This window comes from Pungitius pungitius, chromosome 12 (genome assembly GCF_949316345.1).
Source record: "Pungitius pungitius chromosome 12, fPunPun2.1, whole genome shotgun sequence".
Classification (NCBI taxonomy): domain Eukaryota; kingdom Metazoa; phylum Chordata; class Actinopteri; order Perciformes; family Gasterosteidae; genus Pungitius; species Pungitius pungitius.
In genome coordinates, this window is record NC_084911.1 from 7,003,998 (window position 1) to 7,027,684 (window position 23,687).

General features: G+C 42.3%; 1 protein-coding gene across 1 annotated transcript; it reads left to right on the plus strand.

Annotated features, from left to right (window-relative positions):
- Positions 1-2,187: 2,187 nt before the first annotated feature.
- On the plus strand, positions 2,188-23,618 carry LOC119221094 (protein tweety homolog 2-like). The gene is made up of 14 exons (XM_037477530.2): positions 2,188-2,577; positions 5,600-5,772; positions 8,506-8,617; positions 11,667-11,887; positions 14,455-14,550; positions 15,808-15,880; positions 17,859-17,928; positions 18,040-18,095; positions 19,263-19,355; positions 19,444-19,536; positions 20,111-20,253; positions 20,387-20,572; positions 20,662-20,740; positions 21,937-23,618. The coding sequence occupies exons 1-14, from the start codon at positions 2,449-2,451 to the stop codon at positions 22,015-22,017; spliced, it is 1,605 nt and encodes a 534-aa protein (XP_037333427.2). The 5' UTR covers positions 2,188-2,448; the 3' UTR covers positions 22,018-23,618.
- The last annotated feature ends 69 nt before the right edge of the window (positions 23,619-23,687 follow it).

Sequence of the window (23,687 nt, forward strand, 5' to 3'; positions counted from 1 at the left end):
CCGTGTCAAGGCATCTCTTACATTTCTTATTCAACACATTATGAAAGCTGGTTTAATGGAATGTCCACTTTTCTGTAATTCCAGTCAGAGGCGTGACATTATTCTCGAGGCGGTTGCGAGGCAGCTCTGGGTGAAATTTGGCTTCCCACAGAAATCAAGGTCAGAGTGTCACCTGCTCCCGAAGGAATGGTTTGGCTCTCAATTTAATATTCTGCGAGTTTATTTATTTTTGCCTTCTGTAAAACATTCCAACAGAGGTGTTGGCGCACTACTGACCTTGAGACCCGTCACTCCCTGTATCATCCATCTTCACTGCCCGCTTTGAGGTTACTCCACTTCAAAGTCCTCTTTGATACACCTTTTCTGTAGCATCAACGCTCAAACTGCTGACCCCAGAGATTTTCTTCATGAGCTTAGTGGATCTGATCTATACATCAGAGTTCGTTATCATTTAGATCTCACTTTGTGGGCAGCGTCATGCAAACAAGTTCTGTCCAACGATGGGTGGAGACGCCCGACCGGAGACGCCACTGGACAGTGAACAACTAGAAGGTCTCTGCATTGCAGAAGAGTGCTGGGCTGCCACCTAATGGTCCGGCCTCATTGTCTGTCTGTGAATAAATAGCGCATGAACATTTTAGCCGGTTCCCACTCGCTGGAGGCTTTCACCCAAAGCCCTTTAATCCACCGCAACTGCGCACATTCCTGTGCAATCCTTTACCAAAACCCTGAAGTTTGACAGAATATTTTGAACATGGGTTTGATTGGACTCAGAATTGGACTCAGGATTTTATTTTGATATGACAAAAATGTATTAAGAAATAAGCCTGAAGTATAGGGTTTTGGGCTTAACGAGGTACACCCTTGTGATGCAGCAATGTGATTCATGGGTCTGACAGTTTTTGGTCTGCAACCGAGATAACAAGAATAAATGAACAGCAGGGAGAAGGTGCTTGATACACCCGGCTTGAATTAAAGAGACACAGACAGAGGTGCTTGTATTCATGCCATTCCCTTTTTTCACGTTGTTCCCCCCGCAGTGATTGGCACCGCAATCCCCCGAGAGTTCCCCCGACACCATATCCAACTGTTTGTGAAGGCAGAGCAGAGTCAAGAATTCATATTCATTCAGTGTCTTTCAAGCATCACCCACTCAGAGTATTCAGACTCAGGGCACACTCTCTTGGTGCTCTGGCCGTGGAGGTGCATCAAAGAATCCAAATAACTGCAGCGGGAGCCAGTGCTTGAAAACGCTCCGTGTCTTCCTTGGGGCAAAAATGTAAATTACATTCTCTTCTCTTGTTCCTACCATTGGAAGCTTTTCTGCAAATGGACTGTCATTATATGTTAACATACAGTCAATCTCTTGTATATCAACGCAATATTCTAAATCGCAATGTGGCCCATTCAATTTGGATATGCTGAAGCCACTTCTAGAGGTATCAGACACTTTCTTCTTCTCATCGAAGAAACAGGAAAATAAAGAGAATTGCCACGTCAGCCACAGGCAGACGTCATCACACAAAAGTCCTGATTACCAATACATAACTTTCGATTCTCCATCACCCAGTCTGTTGTAACACAAAACACTCGCCCATGCGACTCACTGCTCTTTCATGGATACGTTTTTTACAAATGTTTTCACAAAAAGCGTTGCTATCCAGTACCAGTCAGGAGCCAGCATATGAGTTGGAATGTGTTTCTGGCACAAATTAAGGTCATGCACATTTAATGCAGTTAGTTTGACGAGTCTCATACACTGTTCAGCTTTAGGGAAGAAAAGCACCTGGCTATCTATAAAAGCATGGTTGGCCAACATACTGAACCAATGTGTGCATCCCCTCATCAGCGTGATCACACTGTTAACCTCAGTGTGCCTCATTGTCCACAAGAGGTCAGACATTAACAGCAGAAGTCACAAACAGTGTTACCCAACCCCACTGCCTCCTAATGCATTTTTTACACTGTAACCAGCATTTTAATTTTCCACAGGGAGAAGTTGGCGCAGGCCATTGATATCCAAACGCAGTCCGTCTAATCCCTGTTTGTTCATGTCTTCATTTCATTCCTTCACTTGTCATAGTTTTGTTAAGCACGCCGTGGCCGGGCCTACATGGCTGCCAAGGGTTTGTCCCGCCTTCTTCGGAGGAGGCAGGTTCATCGCGTCACTCCATCCCGTGCCGCGGAAACACGTGTTTGACCCGCACTTTAGTAGTTGCGGGACTGAAGAACAGTTCTGAAGAACCATGGGGACCGGAGCGAGGAGTAGTGACAGTCTGTGCGGGTATGCAGGTGTAATGGCAAAGGAAGAACTTGCTCTATAATGCTCTGTGGTGATTATATCCTATGATAAAGTCGCGTTTATTTTTTATTTTTTTTCTACAAAACCTGGGAATATTTGGTAGTTAAAGTCTCGAGAGAAAGCGTGGGCTGTCTTTTCAAGCAAGAATGGCCAATGCAAGACTTGATTACGTTGCTCCGTGGTGGACATACTGGCTGCACAATTTCCCCCACTTCAATTTCTCTTTCCAGTCGGTCGACAACAATTTCAAGCCGGAGGAGACGAGCTATCAGCAGGTTGGTAAATGCACTTGCGCGTAAAGGCGCACGTAGTTCCAAAAGAATCCCATCAGAGAAATCACAGCCCTTGTGGATCACTGAAAGTGGCAAACAACATGTTTAGATCTAGATTCCAACACAAAGTCGTTTTAGACAAACTGTGTTGAACTGTTTATTTTCTTGTTTTTTGTCGCATCACCGTAGCGCCCCCACATGCATATTGTGGTTCTCTCATGACGACACGTGACCTGTATTAACTGGAGTGTATCATATGTGTACGCGAGTTTGCACACTTTGCATATGGAGACGCAACTAATCCTGTTTTTTAACTAAAGACTCTCTACTACTTTTAAACACAGCTCTGACATGTATAATAGCCCAACTATTTGATCTACTATACTACTGTATTGATACACACTGGATGACTGTCAACACTACAAACAACCAGCTCTCTGTCAGAGAGAGATGTGTTCTGGTCTTTCCCTCAATCTTTTCCTTGGTTGTTTTATTTTATGCAATATATTTTTCACTGTCTAAAAATATTATTTTGAAAATTAAGTATTGCCATTTCCCCTACATTTACGTACATTTACGGCTGTTTGAGACAATCATGTTTAGCAATGGGGGACTGACCGTGTACTGCAGGATCAGAGTCATTATAGATAAAAAGCATTTTGCCTTTTCATGCTCATTTGTTGCCATTGTTTCCCATCTGCAGTCAATCCCTTCATTATCAGTATCCTTCAAGGACTTTATTTTCTTTACTTCTTGTCTGTTTGACTCCGTGTATATATATATATATATATATGTATATATATATATATGAAGTGCCTGCCTGTATAATTGGATCCACATATATATACTATATGTACATATATGAGTATGTTTGTTCATGTTTGTTGACAGATAATGCTGTTTCCAAATCAAATGTAAAAATTTGACGAGGTTAATATTACATACGGATTCCATTTCCAACTTGGAGCAACTCGCGACAGCCATTGCTGTCTGGTCTTTACAACAAAACATACAACCAAGAAGTATGAATTATTTGTTTGTGTGTGTCCGAGTCGAACACTACTTCGCTCCCTTCATTTGCCAAGGAGCCGTTACCAGGGATCTCTGGCATTCCTCCTGTGATGTGCCTCACTTTTTCCTGTGCCAAGGTCCACGTGGGTCATTGGATCCCAGCGGTGTCCCGCGGACACGGCCAGTAACGCAAGTCGGCGAGGAGTGAGGAGTGCCACGTGTCGCGCTGTTGGCGGTCAATAGGGCTCGCCGAGCCCCTCGAGCCTGCAGAGAAAAATTGATCCTCTTCGTTTCGACATGCTCATCTGCTGTCTTTTGAGAGAAGCAGTGGAGGGAAGCAAACTGTTTAATGAAATTAGACAGGCATGCATGCTTAATGCTTCTTTATACAAACATCCTTTTGGGAAGAGAAAAGATCAATGGCTCGGTGGTCAATTATCGCAGACACTGTAGTTGTTTTCCATCGTCCTCCCTCACAGGCATCCTTTCACTCGTTGTGGCATTGCAGCTTGCGGATATTGAAGTGCCTGCCTGTATAATTGAAAAACAATGGGGTGGAAAATTAGAGAAGAGAGTGGAACTAGCATAATAAAGGGCCTGAAAATGATTTATAGTGACAGAAAATCTAACCAGGGGTTGAAACCACTGTATATTTTACACACTCGGCTCATCAAAGATGTCCCCAAAATCCAATGATTGTTGAATTATTATATAGCTTTGGCAAGAATGTCAGTTAAAGATGCGCCTTGTCGGTGTTGACCTACTTCCTTTAAAACGCAATCAATCGTAGGTCATTGGCTCAACTGATTTCTTTTCCTGTGCACTTTTCTTTTTTAGGCCGTCATTTTTCTTGGTTTGTAAAGCAATGCTCATCACACCCCGGCGATATAGTATTTATTAATGTATGCTTGTTCACTCACACTGAGCACTGTTTTTGTAAATCTCAGGGCAAATACGCCTCAGCACGACATAACTGGAAGCAGAATTTGAATAATGAAGGACTATGCGAAGGAAATGCAAAATAATATCATTTAAATTCAGCCACAGTGTCAATGTAATTTATGTGGAATAATTAGTCACAGACATCGTACTCAAGGAAGAGCAGTGCCTATAACAGGACCACACTTTCTGAACTTGCGGCCTCAACAACCGGCGGAAAAGCTATTATACGTAAAAGCAATTTCATGCCTTTCTCTTCTCTTTTCACTAACTAAGAGCTCCAATGTTGTCAATTTGAGTCAACTAAATGTAAGTCCCCCTGGTGATGATCTCTTCCAGTCCAGTTGAGACTTTTAGTTTCCAGAATGTCAGCCAAAACAAAAAAACAATGTTTTGCAGCAGGCAGATGTAAAGTCAAACATATCAATTGGTCCTTTTAGATGCCATATGCGTTGAGAAATAAGCTACTGACAGTTATGTATTATTCTGTATCTCTCATGTATGTAACCGCTTTACACAGAGAATGATCCCTGGGGATTCATAATGAAATATTCAATGTTTCATGCACATATGCAGTATTTCCAGCTTCTCTCCATCGTTCAGGCTGCGACTATTTTCTGCGCTCAGAAATCACAAGACCGAATGAAAGCCAGCGTGTCACATGATTCTCCCCTCCCACGGCCTCGGATAACTTCTTTTTCCCTCATAGCTATTAACATTCCCTGTTAGTTTTTTTTTCCACCCCAAGAGCTTAGACTTCTGTGTTTCTGTTTCTGTCCCCCTTTGCAGCAGCCAGCACTGATGACGACCCCCTTTGAATGAGGTAGCTTCACGCTAACCTCAACCACACCGTTACCCATGATACTAGCAGGGTTGTCTTCACTCACGGGGGGGGAGGGGAGGGGAGGGGTCAACCTTTTCGGGTGGCGGGCTCACGCGGCCTGACCTCACAAGAACAGCTCCCTGACTCTTAAGAGATATTTTTGGATTGTAACCTGCTAAAAAGTTCTCAGCCTCAACCTCCACTGATGGAACGTGTTGCCCTCCCTTCTCTCTTCGCCTTCCCCCCCCGTAGTCTCTGATGTTTCTGGCGTGTGCGGCTGCCATGGGCCTGGGTCTGAGCCTGCTGGTCGTGGCCGTGTGCCTGGTCTGCGCGTGTTGCGGCCGCAGAGACGTAGACGAAGACACCAAAAGGCCCGCGACCTGCTGTCTCACCTGGTCCGCCGTGGTCACAGGTCTCATCATCTGGTGAGTCCCGGGGGGGTTCACATGTCAAAACAGCACACATTTCACTCTATTTGATTCCATACAAAGTTGTTGTTGGTAGAGTTCTGATGTACCTGCTTGTAAGCCAAGTACAAATAAGCAGAGTTCTGGCAGGCATCGTGAGCAGGGCCCCTCATCAGCTGACGACTGCTAAATCCCTCAGCTGACTGTTCAGCTGACCTCCCCCCCGCTAAAACCTCGTCTGCTCAGTGCTTGTTCCTCCAAATGCTCTTCTAAACCTTTACGATGCGGCCTGATCTTCTACGAGATGATCGTGTACTTTGTCCGATGTCGAAACATCTGATATTTTCACGTGCATCTTGTAAGGGATCCTCCAAAAACCTTCTTGCTAACCGACAAGATTGTAGTTTTTGATATTACACTTTGATAATAATCCCTCCAGGTGACAGTCTCCCTAACAAGTCACCAAAAAAAGCTGGAGTGGGTGTGCGTACTCGTGCGCTCCAACTTGTGACATTTATGTGTCGGACCTTAACTTTGTTAAAATTCTGTGTGGATGCCGAGCCGCTACAGCACACAAGAGCTTTTGTGTCGTTAAGTGACTGAGCGTGATGCTGTTTAGCAAAGAGGCTCGGGTCTGTGCTCTCTGAGGAAACTTGTTCCAAGGGACATTAGTAGCAGTTCTTCATCTCGACAATTCATATGTTTTATCATTTACGGATGCAGCATCGGATTCATATACTTTTTCCAGCTTTTATTCTCCATGATACTACAAAAAGAATCGCCCCACACACTTTAAGAGCTGCTGCACCTCTGTTCCTGACCATGGGGGAATGAATGGGGACAAATTGAGGTTAACAATAGCATGCAAATCTAATATTCTAAAAATCCTCTCTGTCTGTGTCGTTTTCTGTTTACCCCAGTTTCAATTTATTATAGCAGCAATTCACTGGTCTCCACTGAATCAAAGCATTTATCTGTTATTACTTGTTCATCCAGCTGGCCGGCTTGTTCTGCTCCCAACATGTTTGGAATACTAACGTGCAATTGTCCAGTCATCACACAGTCTGTGAAGTGGTCCATCCTTGCAGGAACAAAGGCACTGGATATCCTGGAGTGCACATAAGCTCTAGTGCTAGTGCTTATTGTGTTGCTCTCCTTTTGCAGCTGCACACAGCCCCAAACCGAGCCCCAATACTGATATATGATATATAATAAACGCATCATTTCCTGTGTCATTACCGTGTTGTTAGTGGGTCTTTCTTATGGCTGACGTGTCATTAGGTTCGCTGCAGGCTCGATGAAGAGCTCATTGTTCAGCTTGACACAGAACAAAAATGTCTTTAATAAAGAGGTCTTTAACCAACTGAATAATGCAATTTTTTTTAAACCACAAAAGTGCATTTTTGCTTATAAAGAATAATCTAATTGTATATACTTTTTGCTCAGACTTTTTTGTGCAGAGAAAAAGCCTAATGGCTCCAATCATAACCTGAGGGAATGAGTTTTAAAGAAGATACACATTCACGGCTATTCATTATGCTTATGGAGACATGGTGCTAATGGACACAAGAAAAACACACATCGATGCACATAAGCACTCTTACTGACTCATCAAACACATCCTGACAGGATGTATTCAATGCTAAAAAAAAACATTTCTATGAACTTGCTTCATTATCTTGGTCTGACTGTGGAGGATGATCTCATCAACAGGATGTGTGTCTACCTCACTACTGGCAACCGTATGTGTGGTTTTGCAGCATTTTGAAAGCAAACTAGACATAAACTTTGTTTCTTTTTTATTGTGTTTGTCCGTACGTGTGGTATCACAAAAGAAACAATTCTCCTCTGACTTCCTTTTATCTAAAGTTTGATTGATGAGCTCTTTCCTCCCGCTGAGGAAAATGCCCCTAAATGCAGTTGAAAGCGTTACTAACCTCAGACCTTTGTGTTGGATGACCTTACCGCAGTAAAGCATGATGAAATTTTGTCATCGCTCATGTCACTGGGGACTGCCGGCATAGGGGCACACTGACTCAGGGGGTTAGGGCGTTAATCTTCCACATAACACAGGCTGCGGAAATCTCAGCCTGCAGGACAGTGGAAAAATATGGACCTTGCGTATTACACTCTGATACCTTTAGCCATGAATGGGATAACAAGTTACTGCTGAAAGTAAACCGTTTGATTTTTTCTTAGCTCAGAATGTATGTGTGTGTAATAAAAAAGTGAAAAAAGTAGCAAAGGACATAGTTTGTTCTAAATGTTAGAAGAGAAAGTCAAATAGCATGCTTTAATAAACGAATGTTCAATAAAAGTCCAATGGCATGAAGAAGATAATGGAAAAACAATATTGAGGCCATAGTGGGTTTACTTGTTCAAAAGACCTGGAGTTTGATTGCCGTAGTCTGTGTCGATGAGTCTTTGGGCAGCTATAGCTTGTGCACTCTGCATACAGAGCGTCTGAGCGTTAGTTAGTGGAACTTTGCATGGAAGCCCCGGCCAACGCGAGGATGCTATGTATTTTTGGATGGCTCTTTTGTTGCTATAAAAGTGCATATTCCATGATACATATCTCCACTAAAGCATCGATGTTCCCCTTTTGGGAGTTGTGAATAACTTGGATCCGTCTAACTTGTCCTCTAATAACTGCATGGGTTATTATATCAAGAGGTTCAATGCTAAAAAAAAACTGAGAATGAATTATCTTTCCTTTTCTCATTAAATTTGAATTTCTCCTATTCCCCCTAGTTCGGCTGTGGGAGTGGGGTTCTATGGTAACAGTGAGACCAACGACGGGGTGTACCGGCTGACCTACTCGCTCTACAATGCTGATCACACATTGAGCGGCATCAACGACATGGTGAGAGAAGCATGCCACTCATATCAGATGTTGTCATTGAAGTGGACGTGTGTCAGTGTTGAAAATGTGTCGTTTGTCTGTGACTGCGAATTATCCCGTGATCTGTTTATTTGGGCTTTTTTTTTGTTTCCAATGAAATCACAATTTTATTCTAAAAAAGGGATTCACAGACACCAGAACCCCTCCTCAACTATTGGGGTGTCAAACTGTCTCAAAGCTAGCTCCTCACTGTGGGGGGGGGGGTCTGCATCCGCTTTTTGCCACAGTCAAGGAATTGAGGTGACTGCTGCCTCGGGATTTGGAAATATGGGATTCTTGCTATGCAACTGCTGACCTGCATTTTGGGGGGCTTAGAGGGTAGGAGGGATAGGGAAGAGGAAGGAGAGTAAGGGGAGTCAGAGCGAGGCCCTGCCAGAAGCAATAATCTCATAGAGGAAGAAGAGGATTAACTGCATCTGCACAACATTAATGGATGTAAAGCCTCTCCTCTTTGCATCTCTCAGTAGTATTATCTATACTGTGTGTGAGTGCTTATCATCAACTTAAAGGCCTCATACACACACATATTGTTTTAATGTATCGACCCAAACAGCTGTGTGTGCACTCTTTATATTGGGTTTTCTTTAGATTGAAATGTAATTTTTTGTAGCTCACCCATTGATTTGTGTGATGTGACAATTTGTGACAATTTGGGTGATGATGGACAACAGGGATCATTCTAAAATCTACTCGGCAGTTTATTATTGCAGTTTATTATTATTATTAAGTTGAATCAGGTACGTATACAATATACCTCCTTAAAGCACTTCCAGTGGTTTTGTGCTTAGCAGTATGACAAATAATCTGGAAAAGGGCTTTAGTTTGCAGGACAATACTTTCTTTGTGCTGTAGGAGGAAAATGGGATTCAGCTCTGAGGATTTCACTTCATTGCTGCTGACTTTTTCTGCAGTACCTTAGTATTGATTTGATACTGTAGCATGATGCGCACCAGGGCAGCATGAGAAACACATATGTTCCCGAGGGAAACAAAGGCTTTCTCACTTGCAGGATCATAGCCGGATGTAATGTACTCCACTTACAGAGCTGATGAGCTGGCCGGCTGTCGGTTCGATAAAACCAAAGCTGCTTTATTCCGTGCTTAGTCTTGTGATTAGTTGAGAGAGTTATTTCTTCACTGATATTTATTGGTCCGCAAAATCCTTTGTTGGCTTAGTTTGTTCAAAATGTAAAAAAATTCTCAAAACAGTACTTTTGTCACCCAAGTATTTTTTAATTGCGAGGCTCCTGGGAGGTTAGTGATTTACACTGGAAGCTGTTTGGCGCTTCTGATAGCTTATTGAGGCTCTTCTTGTCACACATTATGCACTCTAACACACTGCGAGGGCCACATTTTGGAAAAATTTGTTTCGGAGGGACTGTCTCTCACTATTGAAGTTTTTTGTTTGTTTGTTTGTTTGCAAGCGTCCTTTAATTAGCGCTTCATTTCCTGTGTTCCGCTGCCCAGAAACGTCAAAATATCTGCTCATTCAATTTGAGACCGGTTACAGTTTTTTATTCAGCTCTTCCTCTTTGAAAACAAAAACTGTCAAGTGATTCCTACTTTCTTCACTATACATCAGTTGCTCTGAATGCCTCTATTCACTATTAACTAAGCTTGACTTGAACTGTTTTGATTATACACACACACACACACACACTACTGTGAGTGTGCATTTATATCACGTTTTATTGTCACAGTTAATACAGTAAATCTCAGATGCATTAAATCGCTCGAGGCAGAGCGATTCGGTGGCATGGGAATTGGCACTCAGAGTGCTGCTGCTGTGAGCCCTAAATCAGTGAGTTTCATTTAACAGGCATGTCCAATATGGAGCAGCCTCCTTTTGACCAGCTTTCAGTAAAAGTGAGCTTCAATCCATTTTCGGAGAAGACGGGACGGTCCAGATTAGGGAAATGTAGATCACCCGAAGCAGCTAGCCGATGGATCCCATTTCTTACACTCAGGCATACAGGCCTGCGGATAAGATTCGGGGCATTGTGGCAGGAGCTGTGAGGGATGATGAACATGGAGGTGGGGACTGAGAGCAGTTTACTGGCAATCACGTATCACCCCTGGGAGTTGGCGAGTGGAGGATGGGCCTGTTTCTCTGGCTCGTCTCCACTTGGACACTCTTTGTTGCTTGCAAATCATTATCATTCTCGACTCCCTAGAATTTAATCAAGTGTTTGAAATGTTACAGTGTCAGGGAGACTGACAGGTATACGTTTTTTTTTTTTATTTTCATCTTCATCGTGGTAGGCTCCCGTAGCGTGGGAATTAGTTCTTAGAGTTCTTGCTTGTGTTATTAAAAAAGTACTTGGTGTATTAGAGAAAAGGTGAAAGATAAACAAAGCCAGTGTGCCTATATCCTACACTGTTTTCCTGATATTATCTTCCTGCAAGCTACATACTCATGTTTTCAAAAATATTAAATTCATATCTATAACGTAAGATTTAATTGCTTTGTGTTTTGCAGTGGATTCCACCTTTAAATGCACTTTTGTAAAAAAAAATCGGTGTGCGACTAAGTGGGTCTTGTGTCTATAGCGGAGGAACTATTTCCCCCTGTCGGCATCGGGCTCAAATTGACCTGTTTCTTACTCCAATGAGCAGAGCAGGCATTCATTGCGCACACATTGTTTTTGGTTCAAACAGAAAAGTCGAATGTGTTTACCCTTCTCCGCCTTTCCATTCTGACAAATCAAAGAGCCCTGTGATAAGTAGTCCCCCAGTTATTGTTATCAGTATTCCGCTCTAACACTGTTTACCTGAATGGAACACACGGTTTAGAAGAAAAGTTAATATTTCCCTCAAGGGAGTGCTCTTTTAGGGTTATTTCCCCTTTCTCTATATTTCCAATCTTCTTTTTATTAATATATGTGTTTATGAATGCATTCTGTGTTGTGTTTTTCTTTCTGACTCCGCTTCACCTGCCTCTCTCTGATCTTCTGTTACTACGATTTTCCTCTCATTTCTTCCTGTTCTCTCATCTTTGTTTTACTCTCTAGGTCTCAGGGTCTCTGGGTAATGCTCAAACCGTGCTCAAAACGCACCTGGACCGCCTGGATGAAATATTTTCGACGAGGCCCGACTACGTCCAAGCTCTTCGCTTCATGACGCTGATGGTCAACAACGTAATCCGTGAGATGACCACCCTGCCGGATATAAACAAAGCCAACGTTGATTTGTCAGCCATCGCCGACCAGACAGCCTCCATTGAGTATTACAGGTCGGTGAAGCCTGCGGTGATCGTCGCCGTCTAATGCAGTTTGTTATTGGCTGAACTAAACATGCCCGTCAGAATGGGACTATAAGTGATCCGCGCCAGACAGCAGATGGGACTTTATTGATCTTCCCTTTGAAACACAGACCGGGAAAAGCTATTTTCTCTTTACTGCTAAATACATGAAAGGAGAAATTGAGTTTATTGCCCAATGTGCAGTTTGGGATGAAATGCTTATGTTTTAACAGAATGTTGTGCATGGCAGAGTGGCTATTACACCACAAATGATCTCCTTACCCGCAGACAACTGCTCACCTTGATTGCAATTATTACTGTCATGTGGTTTTCTCTTTAGAACTTTCTTTTCAAGGCATTGAGACATTTTAAAAGACAAAAAAAAAAAAAATCGACAACAAAGTAGTCCAAATTAATAAAATATCCAGCATTCATTTAGCAGACTGATGGTAATTTATGAGACTCCAACGGCTGCTGCTCCAAACTGTGAGTGAAATGTTACAGCATTGGTGGCTTGTTTTATTCCTCGGCACGTAAAACTTAATAGTGTTGTTATGCTGTGAAGTCTCACATTTGCAACCTGTTCATTTGCAGCACCGTAGGAGTGTTTTGGACTGAATTGGAATGGGAGTCTCACGGGAGAAAGATTTAGGATAGTGTGGTGCTTCTGCAAAAGCATTTGTTCAATGTACGTTATAGACACAGGACTTATTTGGACGCGTGTGAGCGAACCTGAAGTTGATTTCTATCTAATCGCATTCATCCCTTAACTGCTGTCCTTCCCAGTGGGGTAGAGATTGAGTAGAACTAAATTGCAGTGTAAAGCAGTCCTTCTGAAACACACTACACACTGAAGTGCTACTTCTTCAACCTCGTTTAACCTTGATTTATTTGATTCAACTTATGTTGAGTCATATTTGTCACCACGCTTTATTGCTAAAGTGAGATCTGCATTCTACAGTACACACAGATGAATTTGAACCCATGCCCTCTCTCTCTTACTTATGTTACTGTGTGCAGCACACTGAAGTGCTTTGTCTCATTTGAATGAGGTTCATCTCCTTGTGTCCATGGACAGTGTCGCTTACATAGCCCCATGTTATATATGAGCAGTATTAGACAACCTCCACTGCAGCTACACATGTTTTGTGTATTTTTGCTTGGTATCAATGCATGTGTCAATGACTTTAGTTACCTACATTTTTTAGATTACATACGGAATGTGAGGGACTTCGACACTTATCGTAGTTTAAAAAATGCAAAGAGGGAATGGTCGAAAAGATTGTTAAAAAATACTATCTAAGAAAGCAGATGACTCTGGATTTATGACCTCAAGACTAGTCGCCTCGTAAACCTGTATTTAGCGTGTGTTTACATTAGACTAAGTAGACAAAAGACTAAAAACCTCTGCATTACTCTGCAGTCAAGGTTTTATTCACATGGTAAAATGAACTATAAAGCCCAATTTCAACCAGGAAATAAGACTTTATTTGATTTGTAATCAAAGTATTTAACTATTACAATTCCACAAAAAATAGTATTTCTAGTAGCCATATTTTCTTTGCTACGCATCAATGCAGCTTTAGTGGTAGCAATTGCCTCTTTGACATGTCAAATTCAGATGTTCTGCAGTTCTGCAGACATATTTATGTTGCATGCATATTCCCATATGTGTGTATGTTCTATCCTGTCATGACAGCAGATCTTCTCTTGGACAACAGTAGCTACTTTGTGCATTACGACACAAATCTCACGGGCTTTGATTGAATTTCATGCAGCAATTGAGCTACGCTTCTTCGGCTGGGCTTTATTGATGAACCACAAATCTCTGGACCATCCCGGTGTTACTCGAATAAAGGGAAGAAGTGGGACCATTCTCCAATACCACACCCTCCCTTCCCTATTCTGTTTCTGTATTCCTCCCCGTCCCTGAGCGCAGTCAAACTGCAGTTTTGTTTACGCAGATAATACGACCCGCCGCCTCTTTTAGTGATTATCCCCGACCGCGTTCCCTCCTCGGCGCGCGGCCTGTTTTCAACGTCTACTAGTGAACTTCTAGATCTCTTCACATAGCTCGACGGAATCCATACTCTCAAGTGACCTTGGCGCACAGATTTACCACAATGCTTCGCAGCCGTTGAAGTCTTCTTAATTCCCCCCTCCCTTCGACGTCAGTGTAATTTACTCGGTCATTGCTAAAAGATTCATAGCGCCAAGCGGGGCTCGTGGAGCTGAGAATGAGTCACGAGCATTCCCACGTGTTTGGTTGGTCAGAGGAACCAAACACGTGGTCAAGGCTGTGAAGGACATTTGCAGAGCTTGAAAAATTAATGCACATGGATTTGTGGTGTTGAATTATTTAGCCAACAGGCGGAAAATGTACCTGGAACAGATGGGCTCTAAGTAGGAGACAAGAATGCTGATGTACAGCACACAGATCTCACACTTTCGGTCCCGAAACATATGTTGGGCCAGCACTTCCGAGGCCTGTTTGTAGAATCACTTCAAGGGAAAGCGATCGTATCGATCTGTTGTGCTAATGCCTGCATGTCTCGTAGATGGCTGACATATCTGCTGCTGCTCATCCTGGATCTGGTCATATGCTTGGCCCTGTGCTTGGGGATGGCCAAGCAGTCTCGATGGCTGCTCTTCACGTAGGTACCCCCCCCCCCCCCCCCCTCCCCAGTGTGAATGTGTACGTATTTATTTGACAGTGAGGCCTCTCTTGCGGCCCATCATTGTTCACTTTGTCCTCTGCCTGGATCACAGACCGCCGGTCGGCCTCTCTGGCTCCTCCACGTCGGCCCCTCCATTGAGAGCCCCGGCGTTGGCAATACATCTTTAAATAGCACAGATAATAGCAAGAGCGTACCCGTCTTCTCGGCGAGTTTCATTTCATTTCCACGAGGCAAATCTGTGAAGATTCACGCTCCATCAAACCGACTGATCGGTTTTGCTAAATGTAAATTCCATATTTCATATCAAAATTGATCGAAAACCACAGTAGTTTCTCCTGTTAACAATAGAAAAGTAAGAAATGGAAAGATTAGGAATTGGAATGTCTTTTTTTTTTAAATAAAATTGCAACCATTCATTTAAATCAATGTCTCACAAGCATACGGACAGTCGGTCCTCCAATTCCATTTGCCCAATTTAGTGCAGCCTACGTGTGGGTGTTAGCAGATGATGCCCGGGATCCGTCTTCACATCTCTCTCTGCTGGACCTGGCTAATGCCTATTGATCGCACAAGCAGGATGAGTCCGCTCGCTCAACTGATTGTTAAGTGCTCTCAGGCTACTTTATGGGTGCTTTCAAGAAGGTCTGAGAAGTGAGTTGAGAACATGAAGCCCTCTGTAAGCTTTTCACATCCATCAGGGTGCCATTCTTTCTCTTTTTCCTGGTTTATCCCCCTAAAATAACATTGCTTTTTCTTGTTTTTGACAGTGATCACGAAGAAATTGTGGTTAATAGCGGGGAGTTTTTATTTAATTTAATAAAACCAAGACCGCCAAGGCAGCCAAATAAGACGCTGCTACTGGAATCCAACAGAACAGAAATGACCAAAGGCAGAAATCAAAAGGCCCCTGACTTCAATCAGTATTATCATGTTGCTCCCATCACACATATCTGAACAGAATTCAGCTTTCTTTAGAGCTAAAGAGTCATTTCTGGATGGAGTCATGAGTTAATTTACCTTCATATCACCCTCGTAATAAAAAATAATTCCCCCCCTCTCGTCTGGTCCACAGTGTGCCAGTTAAAGTACGATTGGATGTCTGTCTTCAGGCATAAAGGAGACGCGGAAAAGAATAAATCAAATTACCTGTGAAAAAGAGCGGAACGTCATTGTTACAAAGACCAGCTTGATTCATCATTCATCTTTCTCTCGCGTGTGTGTGTTTTCCTCCAGGATCATGGCGTTTGGATTGCTGTCTATGATCCTGAGCTGGGCCTCGCTGGGAGCTGGCACTGCTACAGCTGTGGTAAGAAGACGCTGTGTATTTCTTTTGAATATTAACTGACTTGCTTCTCCCGTATTTATTGATTCAGGATTTACATTTGTGTTGGTGTAAGGCGGTGGTTCTTGTATTCAGCTTCCTCTTGCACATCTTTCCTGTATCTGTTTGTTTAGTCAACAGTGGGTACGTTTCTAGGGTCAGTCATGCAGTGAAGCGGATTACAAGTCCCAAGCGTTTCAGGTTTATCAAACCCTTAGCCCTAACGCTGTAAATAAAGCTGTTTCTCCCATTAATTGCTTGTCCTGCTTTCTTGAGAATCTCTTCTTTTGTTTGTTGTGCTCAGCTTCATCCGTCTGCCGGTCCTCCTTATGCCTGACAGATTGCTCTGTCTTACATCTGGGCTTAGTGTGTTTAATGAGCTCATATTAGGGGCACTGTCTGGGGAGTACAAAGAGTAACCCCTTACTTCCAGCGTTCCTCCATTCCCACTGTCTCCTCCCCTCTCCCCTTATTCTCTCTGTGGATTATCCCCTAGGAATTTACATCTGGACAGCTGTTTAAGTGAGGCAAGGGGAGGCGAGAATGAAGCTGAAGAGGGGTTGATAGCTGGTTTTAACCTCAGATTAAATACACAGGCGTAAAATACAGACTCTCCGTGAATGCAGAGCATCTCTGCAGGTGTAAAACCCAATTACAAATATTTTAGAACAGCTGTGGCCGTGGCTTCGTTCGGCAGGTTATAGAAGGGCATGAACGCATATTTAAACCAATTGAGCCCAGATTTTCTCCAGAATGCATAACTTTTTCAGACCGTTGTCAAAACTAAAGTCAGCTATCAGGACTTTGGGAGCTGAGGTAAACTTTGTTGGAAGAATACCTGCCTTATAAATGGGTAAAGTCCTTCACACAGAAGCGGTTTATAAAAGACCACAGTTTTCAGTCAAATCATTTGCATATAGGACTGTATGAAAAAGTACTTCTTGCACCTGCACGTCTTTACTCCAACAAATGCACGGTGCCAAAATATTATGTCTTGAAAGGAAGGTAGATCGTGGCGGTGGTGGCCTAGAAAATGCTCATAAATTCATACATATTTGATGAGACGAAGCATAAACAAAACGTCCCTGCTTGTATAATGAGATAGTGATGACAGGTAACATCCTAAAAGTACAGTTTTTGTTGAGAATAAATGCCATGTGAACGAGGTCCAGTGTGGAGATGTTGCAAATCCTAAATGGGGTTACAATGAGTCTACATGGAATTCCAAGGTTATTTGGACCTATTATGAGGTGTGTCTTGCTATACAGTTGTTTTTCCGTGCGTGTTTTTCAGTTGCAGCCTTGGTTTTCATAGACCATTTGCTTTGTAAAGGCCTTTTTAGCTGTACTTTAAAACGAGAGACTGAACAACAATACTTTTAATTAGTCCTTACATGAAATACAGTGGACTTAGGAATTAAATTAAAAGTAAAAGGAATTAAGCATCGACGTTTCATTCTGCGTCAAAGCAGATTTCCTGCAACAGCAGCCTGTTATTTTCCCCAACTATCAACCATGCATGTCTATGAGAAAATATCATCAGTCTTTTTTGTTTGCATGTTCTAGGGAGGAATTGCAGAGAGACCGTGTGACCTCCTAATTATGAATGCACGTCTTTTAGCAGATCTTCATGCATGTTTTTAAGAGCATGAAGGTATGTGGTAGATTTCATCCAAGGTCATCACAGAACTAATGCGCTACATGGTCTACAAGCATGAGGCCAGTCCCTACATACCACACATTCTTCTCCGCGTTCCAGTTTAAAGCGTGCACGTGTGGCGATACCTTCGTTTCACAGGCTTCGTCTCTGCCCAATTAAATGGTGGCAAATAAAAGGATTTACAATAACTGACCAGTGCAAACCCGGTTTCCAGCACAATAAATTGGATCTAGCATCGTAGCTCGTCTTTGTTTTTGGTCTATACCTCGCAATATTACATGATGATGTTGTTGTTTTCCTACAGGGCACCAGTGACTTCTGTGTGTCTCCAGACAAGTTTATTGTTAACCAAACCAAGGATTTCCTAAGTGCAGGTGATTCATCTCAACAAACAGAATTACACCGGCACCACCTCTCTGTCATTGAATCTTAAGACACAGTGATAATCTCTGTCTCCCTGTCTCCCTGTTTCTCTCACCCTCCAGATGTTGCCCACTATTATTTGTTCTGCAGCCCGAATCTACCAAACCCTTTCCAGCAGGTATTGACAAAATGCTCTCAGCTGTCTGCTTACACATTCATTTTACACACGCATTTCTATTTTTAGTTTTTTCCTTGTTAGATGGGCATGATCATCATCAGGCCCTAATCGCATAAGCTCTGAAAAATGAACACCCCCCCACTACTAATTTAATTACCGAAAGTGATAAACTTTGATCAAAGAATTTTCCTTTTTCTTAATCCGTTCTCCAAAGATTAGCTGTATCTTTTCCCTGTTGGTAATCTCTGCCTTGGGGTACTCTCACAAGACACGTTTCTGAGTTATTTATTCGATTTACTGTATATCGTTCATCCAACCACTGTTCAGAGCCGTCTTAAAAAACCTTAGGAAGGAGAATGAGGAATTCATCTCATTTATTTCTGTGCCAGTCCATCACTCCTTAACTTGGGTTTTGTCTTAAAGAAAGATTTAAGACAAAACCCATTTTTAGGATACTTTTTTTAATTATATCATATTGTTTGATAACATTGCCTTTAATCATTAATGTAAAACTATAGTTGTCTTTCATTGTATTTTTTAACCAGAAATGATTTATGATTTACACAGAAATTTTGGAGCTGTGTTGGCAGTGAAATATCATTTTGTAAGAGGTGTACAAGATGAGGGTTTCAAATCCATGGATCAGGACGACACGGTCGCCTCACCTGTCACTCAACCCGGTGTAATGTCATGGGGCACGCGGAGAGTGAATGAGAACAGACAAACAACAAGGGTTGCTTTTTTTTGGAGTAATGCTCCACTCTACGATATTTAATTTAGAATCTGCATGCTTTGTTATAATCACAGTGTAGGGATTAAAATGATGCCTGTTAAGTGGGGAAAGATAATCTTCTCCTACGATGGCCTACTTGATATAAATATTGCTCTTTTGTTGTTGTTTTGTTGTGTGTGTGTGAGATTGAGTTTGGGGGGGAGGGGTGCGGTGACTGGTGGGTGAGACGGTTGGTGGCTAATCTGGGTCCTATCTGTCTGGAAAGAAATGTGTCCTAAGCGCATTAGAAATCCTCTTTTAACACCAATTTGTAGACATTCTGCAACCAAACAATGCCTTTACTTAATATAATCCTCTCTTTGTTTGTGGTGTGGCCGTCTGTGCATGTGATGTCTGTGGGCCATTATGTTGTTTTTTTTGTTTGTTTTTTTCAGTCTTTCACAATCTGTCAGCGTTCTCTGACCACCATGCAAATCCAGATCCAGGGCTTGCTGCAGTTGTCTGTGCCCGTCTTTCCCACTGCTGAGGTGGGTGGCCCGGCCTGACGGTCTGTTCGACCACGTCACAGAAAATGTGTAACATTCCCTCATCTCGTTTACGCTTCTTTTCATGCAGAGAGACCTTTTGGGGATCCAGCGACTGCTGAACTCTACCGAGTTCAGTCTGCATCAGCTTACAGCCTTGCTGGACTGCCGCGGGCTACACAAGGTGAGGTCAGACTCCTACCAGGACACTTACTAATAGGCCGTTTAGTAGCATAGCTCAAAGCCATTAGAGGAGCAAACCAGACTGATTTTTAAACATAGGCCGACCTGTTTTTAGTGTCAGCGCACTCTGCATCTGCTACCGCGGCTCTACTCACCAACCCCAATCTTTCCCACTTTAAAGTTAACATTTACAGCTTCCTGATTGTGTAAGAGTGTTTTCTGTGAAGGAAGTAGGACACCTCGGTGCCTAAAAGGTGTGCAAGTTGTCCACATGCATTCCAGTAAAATATGCTCTTTGCATTCAAATTTAGAATGCTCTAATAGACTTAGAGATAACAACACACTCCAAGAAGCAAACGTCGAGGGTGTTCATAGAGCTTGTTAGTCAAAACAAGTGTAGAGTGTATTTGTTATCCGCGTGTCATCAGAGTAACATAAGTGTCTCACTATAGAAAAACACTGCGTTGTGTCTCTGCCTTTAAAGTGCATTTCACGTTATCTGAGAAAGGCTGTTTTTTTATCGGCTACTCTTTGAAAAAAAAACTGTCTGCACCACATGTTTTCCATTCTTCTAGGACTACCTGGATGCCCTAATGGGTGTGTGCTACGATGGGGTGGAAGGGCTCCTCTACCTCTCTCTCTTTTCCCTGCTGGCTGCCTGCACACTCTCCGCAATGCTGTGCGTGATTTTTAGAGTATGGACGCTAATGGACAGCAGGTCAGAACCACGGGACCCCCTTATCCCATTACCCGCTGCAGACAATGCAAATAGTGTTAACGCCTGCACTCTCTGTTTCTGTGTGTGTGCGTGTGTGGGTGTGGGTGTGTCGTGTGTGTCCCGTTCCATCCAGAGACAAAGTGTTTGATGACATAGATGAGGAGGATCCATTCAACCCCGAAGCTCGGCGGATGTCCTACAACCCCAGGCGGTCCAACATCCACAGTTTTTGTAGTTTCACCAGCAGCCTCGGCAGCCAGGCCAGCCTGCATCCACCTCCACAATCCGCCTCTAATGTCATGCCACCCCCTGAATACATGTGAGATCAATACAGGATGACGATGAATGACTATTTGTCTGTTTCATGTCTTACATTACTTGACTTTTCTATTTTCCTCTCCGTCACAGGAATCAGTCCATGCTTTTTGGAGGGAGTCCTCGCTATGAGAATGTGCCGCTGATAGGGAAAGGATCCCCACCTCCCTCGGTGCGTTGGCCCTACGAGGCGCTAGTGTCCCTAGTGTGATGACGATGAGGACACCGCTGACCTCAGCGCGGCTGCAAGCATGCAAAAAAAACCCCGCCATGAACACAACAACGCATGTGCACTGTAAAGAACATTACACGTTCAACAGTTAGTGAGGGGAGTTTGCAAGTGATGGAGGACTGCTCTCTGCTGGCCGGATACTGAAGTGCTTACACTTCTAGCTCAGCGCCATCTCTGTATGCAGACATACACTCTCACCACTAACCTCTGAGCATGTGTTCATGTTTGATTCACCACTGCCTTGGATTGCATTTCCTAATATTACAAAGTGATGGTTTGCTAAGGCTAATGCATACATTATATATGGGTGGAATAACCATGTTTTTTTGGTGAGTAAAGGCAGTGCAGGCACCTAGTTTTATTGTTAGAACTCACAGTCTAGAAGCTTGCAGCGTGCCTCCAGAGATGATGCTAGACTTTCTGTTTGGGTGGAGCATACCAAAAACCCTTATGATGAAAAGTGAGAGCAAGAATGTGGAATGGGCCATTCATTTCATTTTAGTGTGCCATTTTAAGACACATTTTCAATTATTCCTTTATTCCTTTTTTTGTTTTTTGTTGTAAAATACGTTTCTATGTTTTTTTTTTGTGTGTCAGCTGCATTTTTCTCATGCTTTTATTTAGACTCGTTCTTAAAACTTAAAACTATTGACCACTGTTTTTTGTATCTAACCCTTTTACTGTTTCATTTTTCATTCAGACATTTAAAAACCGTAAGTTTTTATCCTTGCTTAACTTCTTACCTGCTTTTTATTATTTCATTTTCATTCCACTACTCAAAACGCATTGTGGGCTTACCTGTGTGGTCATGCCTGCTCTGCAGAATGTTTTAACCTAAAACCCCAACGCCGTCTTAACGCCCCCGTACAGTATCTAGGGTGTGTGACCATTGACGTTGCGGTATTGTTTTACCCACCCCCCCATTAATTCCCTCTGTCCACTCTTCACCTGCTTTTTAAGCTCCCCTGCTGAATTAAAGTGACAGATTCCACACAACCTGTAAATTAAAGAGCAGCTCATATCAAAAAGACAACCAAACGTGGACCAGTTTACACTATTTGTCTATTTTGATTATAAAATGATGTTGTTTGAAGGCAGATGTTTTCAATTTTGTTTTTCAATCATTTCTCTTGCAGTACTCGCCCAGTATGAGGACCACCTATCTATCTATGACTGAGGCGCAGATCAGACACTTTGGGACTGACTTCCAGGTGTAGCCTGCTACCTACTGAATCCTTTTTAGAGAGGCACTTTCTGAGACTCTGGGTTCTTACCGAGGAGGTTGTCTTCACAGCAAAATCTCGTTTACAGGATCTGCAGCCCGCTGTCCCAATCTGAGACACGAAAGCCGACATGAGAGAGATTCCGATGAAATGCTCTGCATATAGTTTTGAACTGAGATTTCCCTAAAAAGTCATCTCAAGACTGTTTATGATGTTTGGAAATACTGTCCTCCGATGTAAGAATATCTTGTGGGCCAAATCAAGAACATCCAAGAAGATTGTTTCTAACATTTTGTTTGCTTCTTCCTGTTGTCCTGTGTCCAGCATGGATATGATCATTGACACCAACATTATTTTAATATGAAATGGGATGACTGAATATGACCCCTGGACCTTCGGTCGTGTCATTTAGACTTTTAAAAACCACTTACTCGCTGACAGTAAATTCATTTTCTTATTGGCCTTTATCTAGTCTTTAATGGTGGTACCTTATTTGAAATGAAACACCACTATTTCAACCTGTCAAAACCATAATAACAAATGAAAACCATTCTAAATGTTGTTTCGTCGTGAAGCCAAAGTTATTATTTGCCATCAATTTACATGTTTTCTTTCTCATTGGGCTGTATCTCATGTATCACCTGCTGATCAGCTACCAATGAAATGGTTGCTGAAGGGTTTATTATGATGTCGCTATATTCACAGACCCCCAGCAGTTGCTTTTGGCTAAATTACCCTGGATTAATTGACCACAACATAATGGGATTTGATTGACTACCAGACATGCAACACCTGCAAATTTTGTAAATGTTTAACTTTTTCTCAAATATCCATATGCTCAGTACTTTGTGAATGACAAATTGTTCTCTTCAGTGTACAAGAAATCTCTATGCCTATCTCTGTGTCGGGTAATACATCAAACTAAATTCATGTTGACCATAAATTATGTATTTAATTGTATAATACCATGTCTCCTCTCACAACTTCTGAATAATATTAGCAAAGACTGAATAATAGCAACGCTGACTTGACATCAGGCTAAATATCATTGTCCTATGGGAAGTTGATCTACTTGAGGTCTTGGAAAAAACAAGATTTTCAACGTGTAACCCTACAGCACCAAACACATTATATTATTTTTTTGTACATTCAAATAACCTTTTCCCAGAAATGTTCATATTTTACAAATGTGGATTAAAGCAAAGGACCTCTAGAGAAAATGGAAAATAATTGCTGATGTTTGAATATGCTAATGAGGCATTTACTCATCAAATGTGTTTTGTTTGCATACATCATTCCCAGAAGAGAAAGTGTTCATTGGATGCAGCCAGGTTAAACATTCTGTGTTTCATTTTGTTGACATAAACGTTGAACGTTTTTACACAGAGAATTTTGAAGTTAACTTTTAACAGAAAAAGTCCACCATGATTTGTATGACCCTGTTGTATAGAACAGACTATGAATGGTATTAACCAGCTTCCCTGTAAAAATATGCAGTATATCGATGGGAAATAAAGCAACCGGTTTGTTGTAAGGAATCGCTTCCTGCTCATTTATTGTGGATTTAAATTACAACGAGACAAATTATTGTACAATAAACAACTAAATGTGCACGTTTGATGATTTATTTCCATTGGTCCAGTTAAACCGGATAAAATCTAACA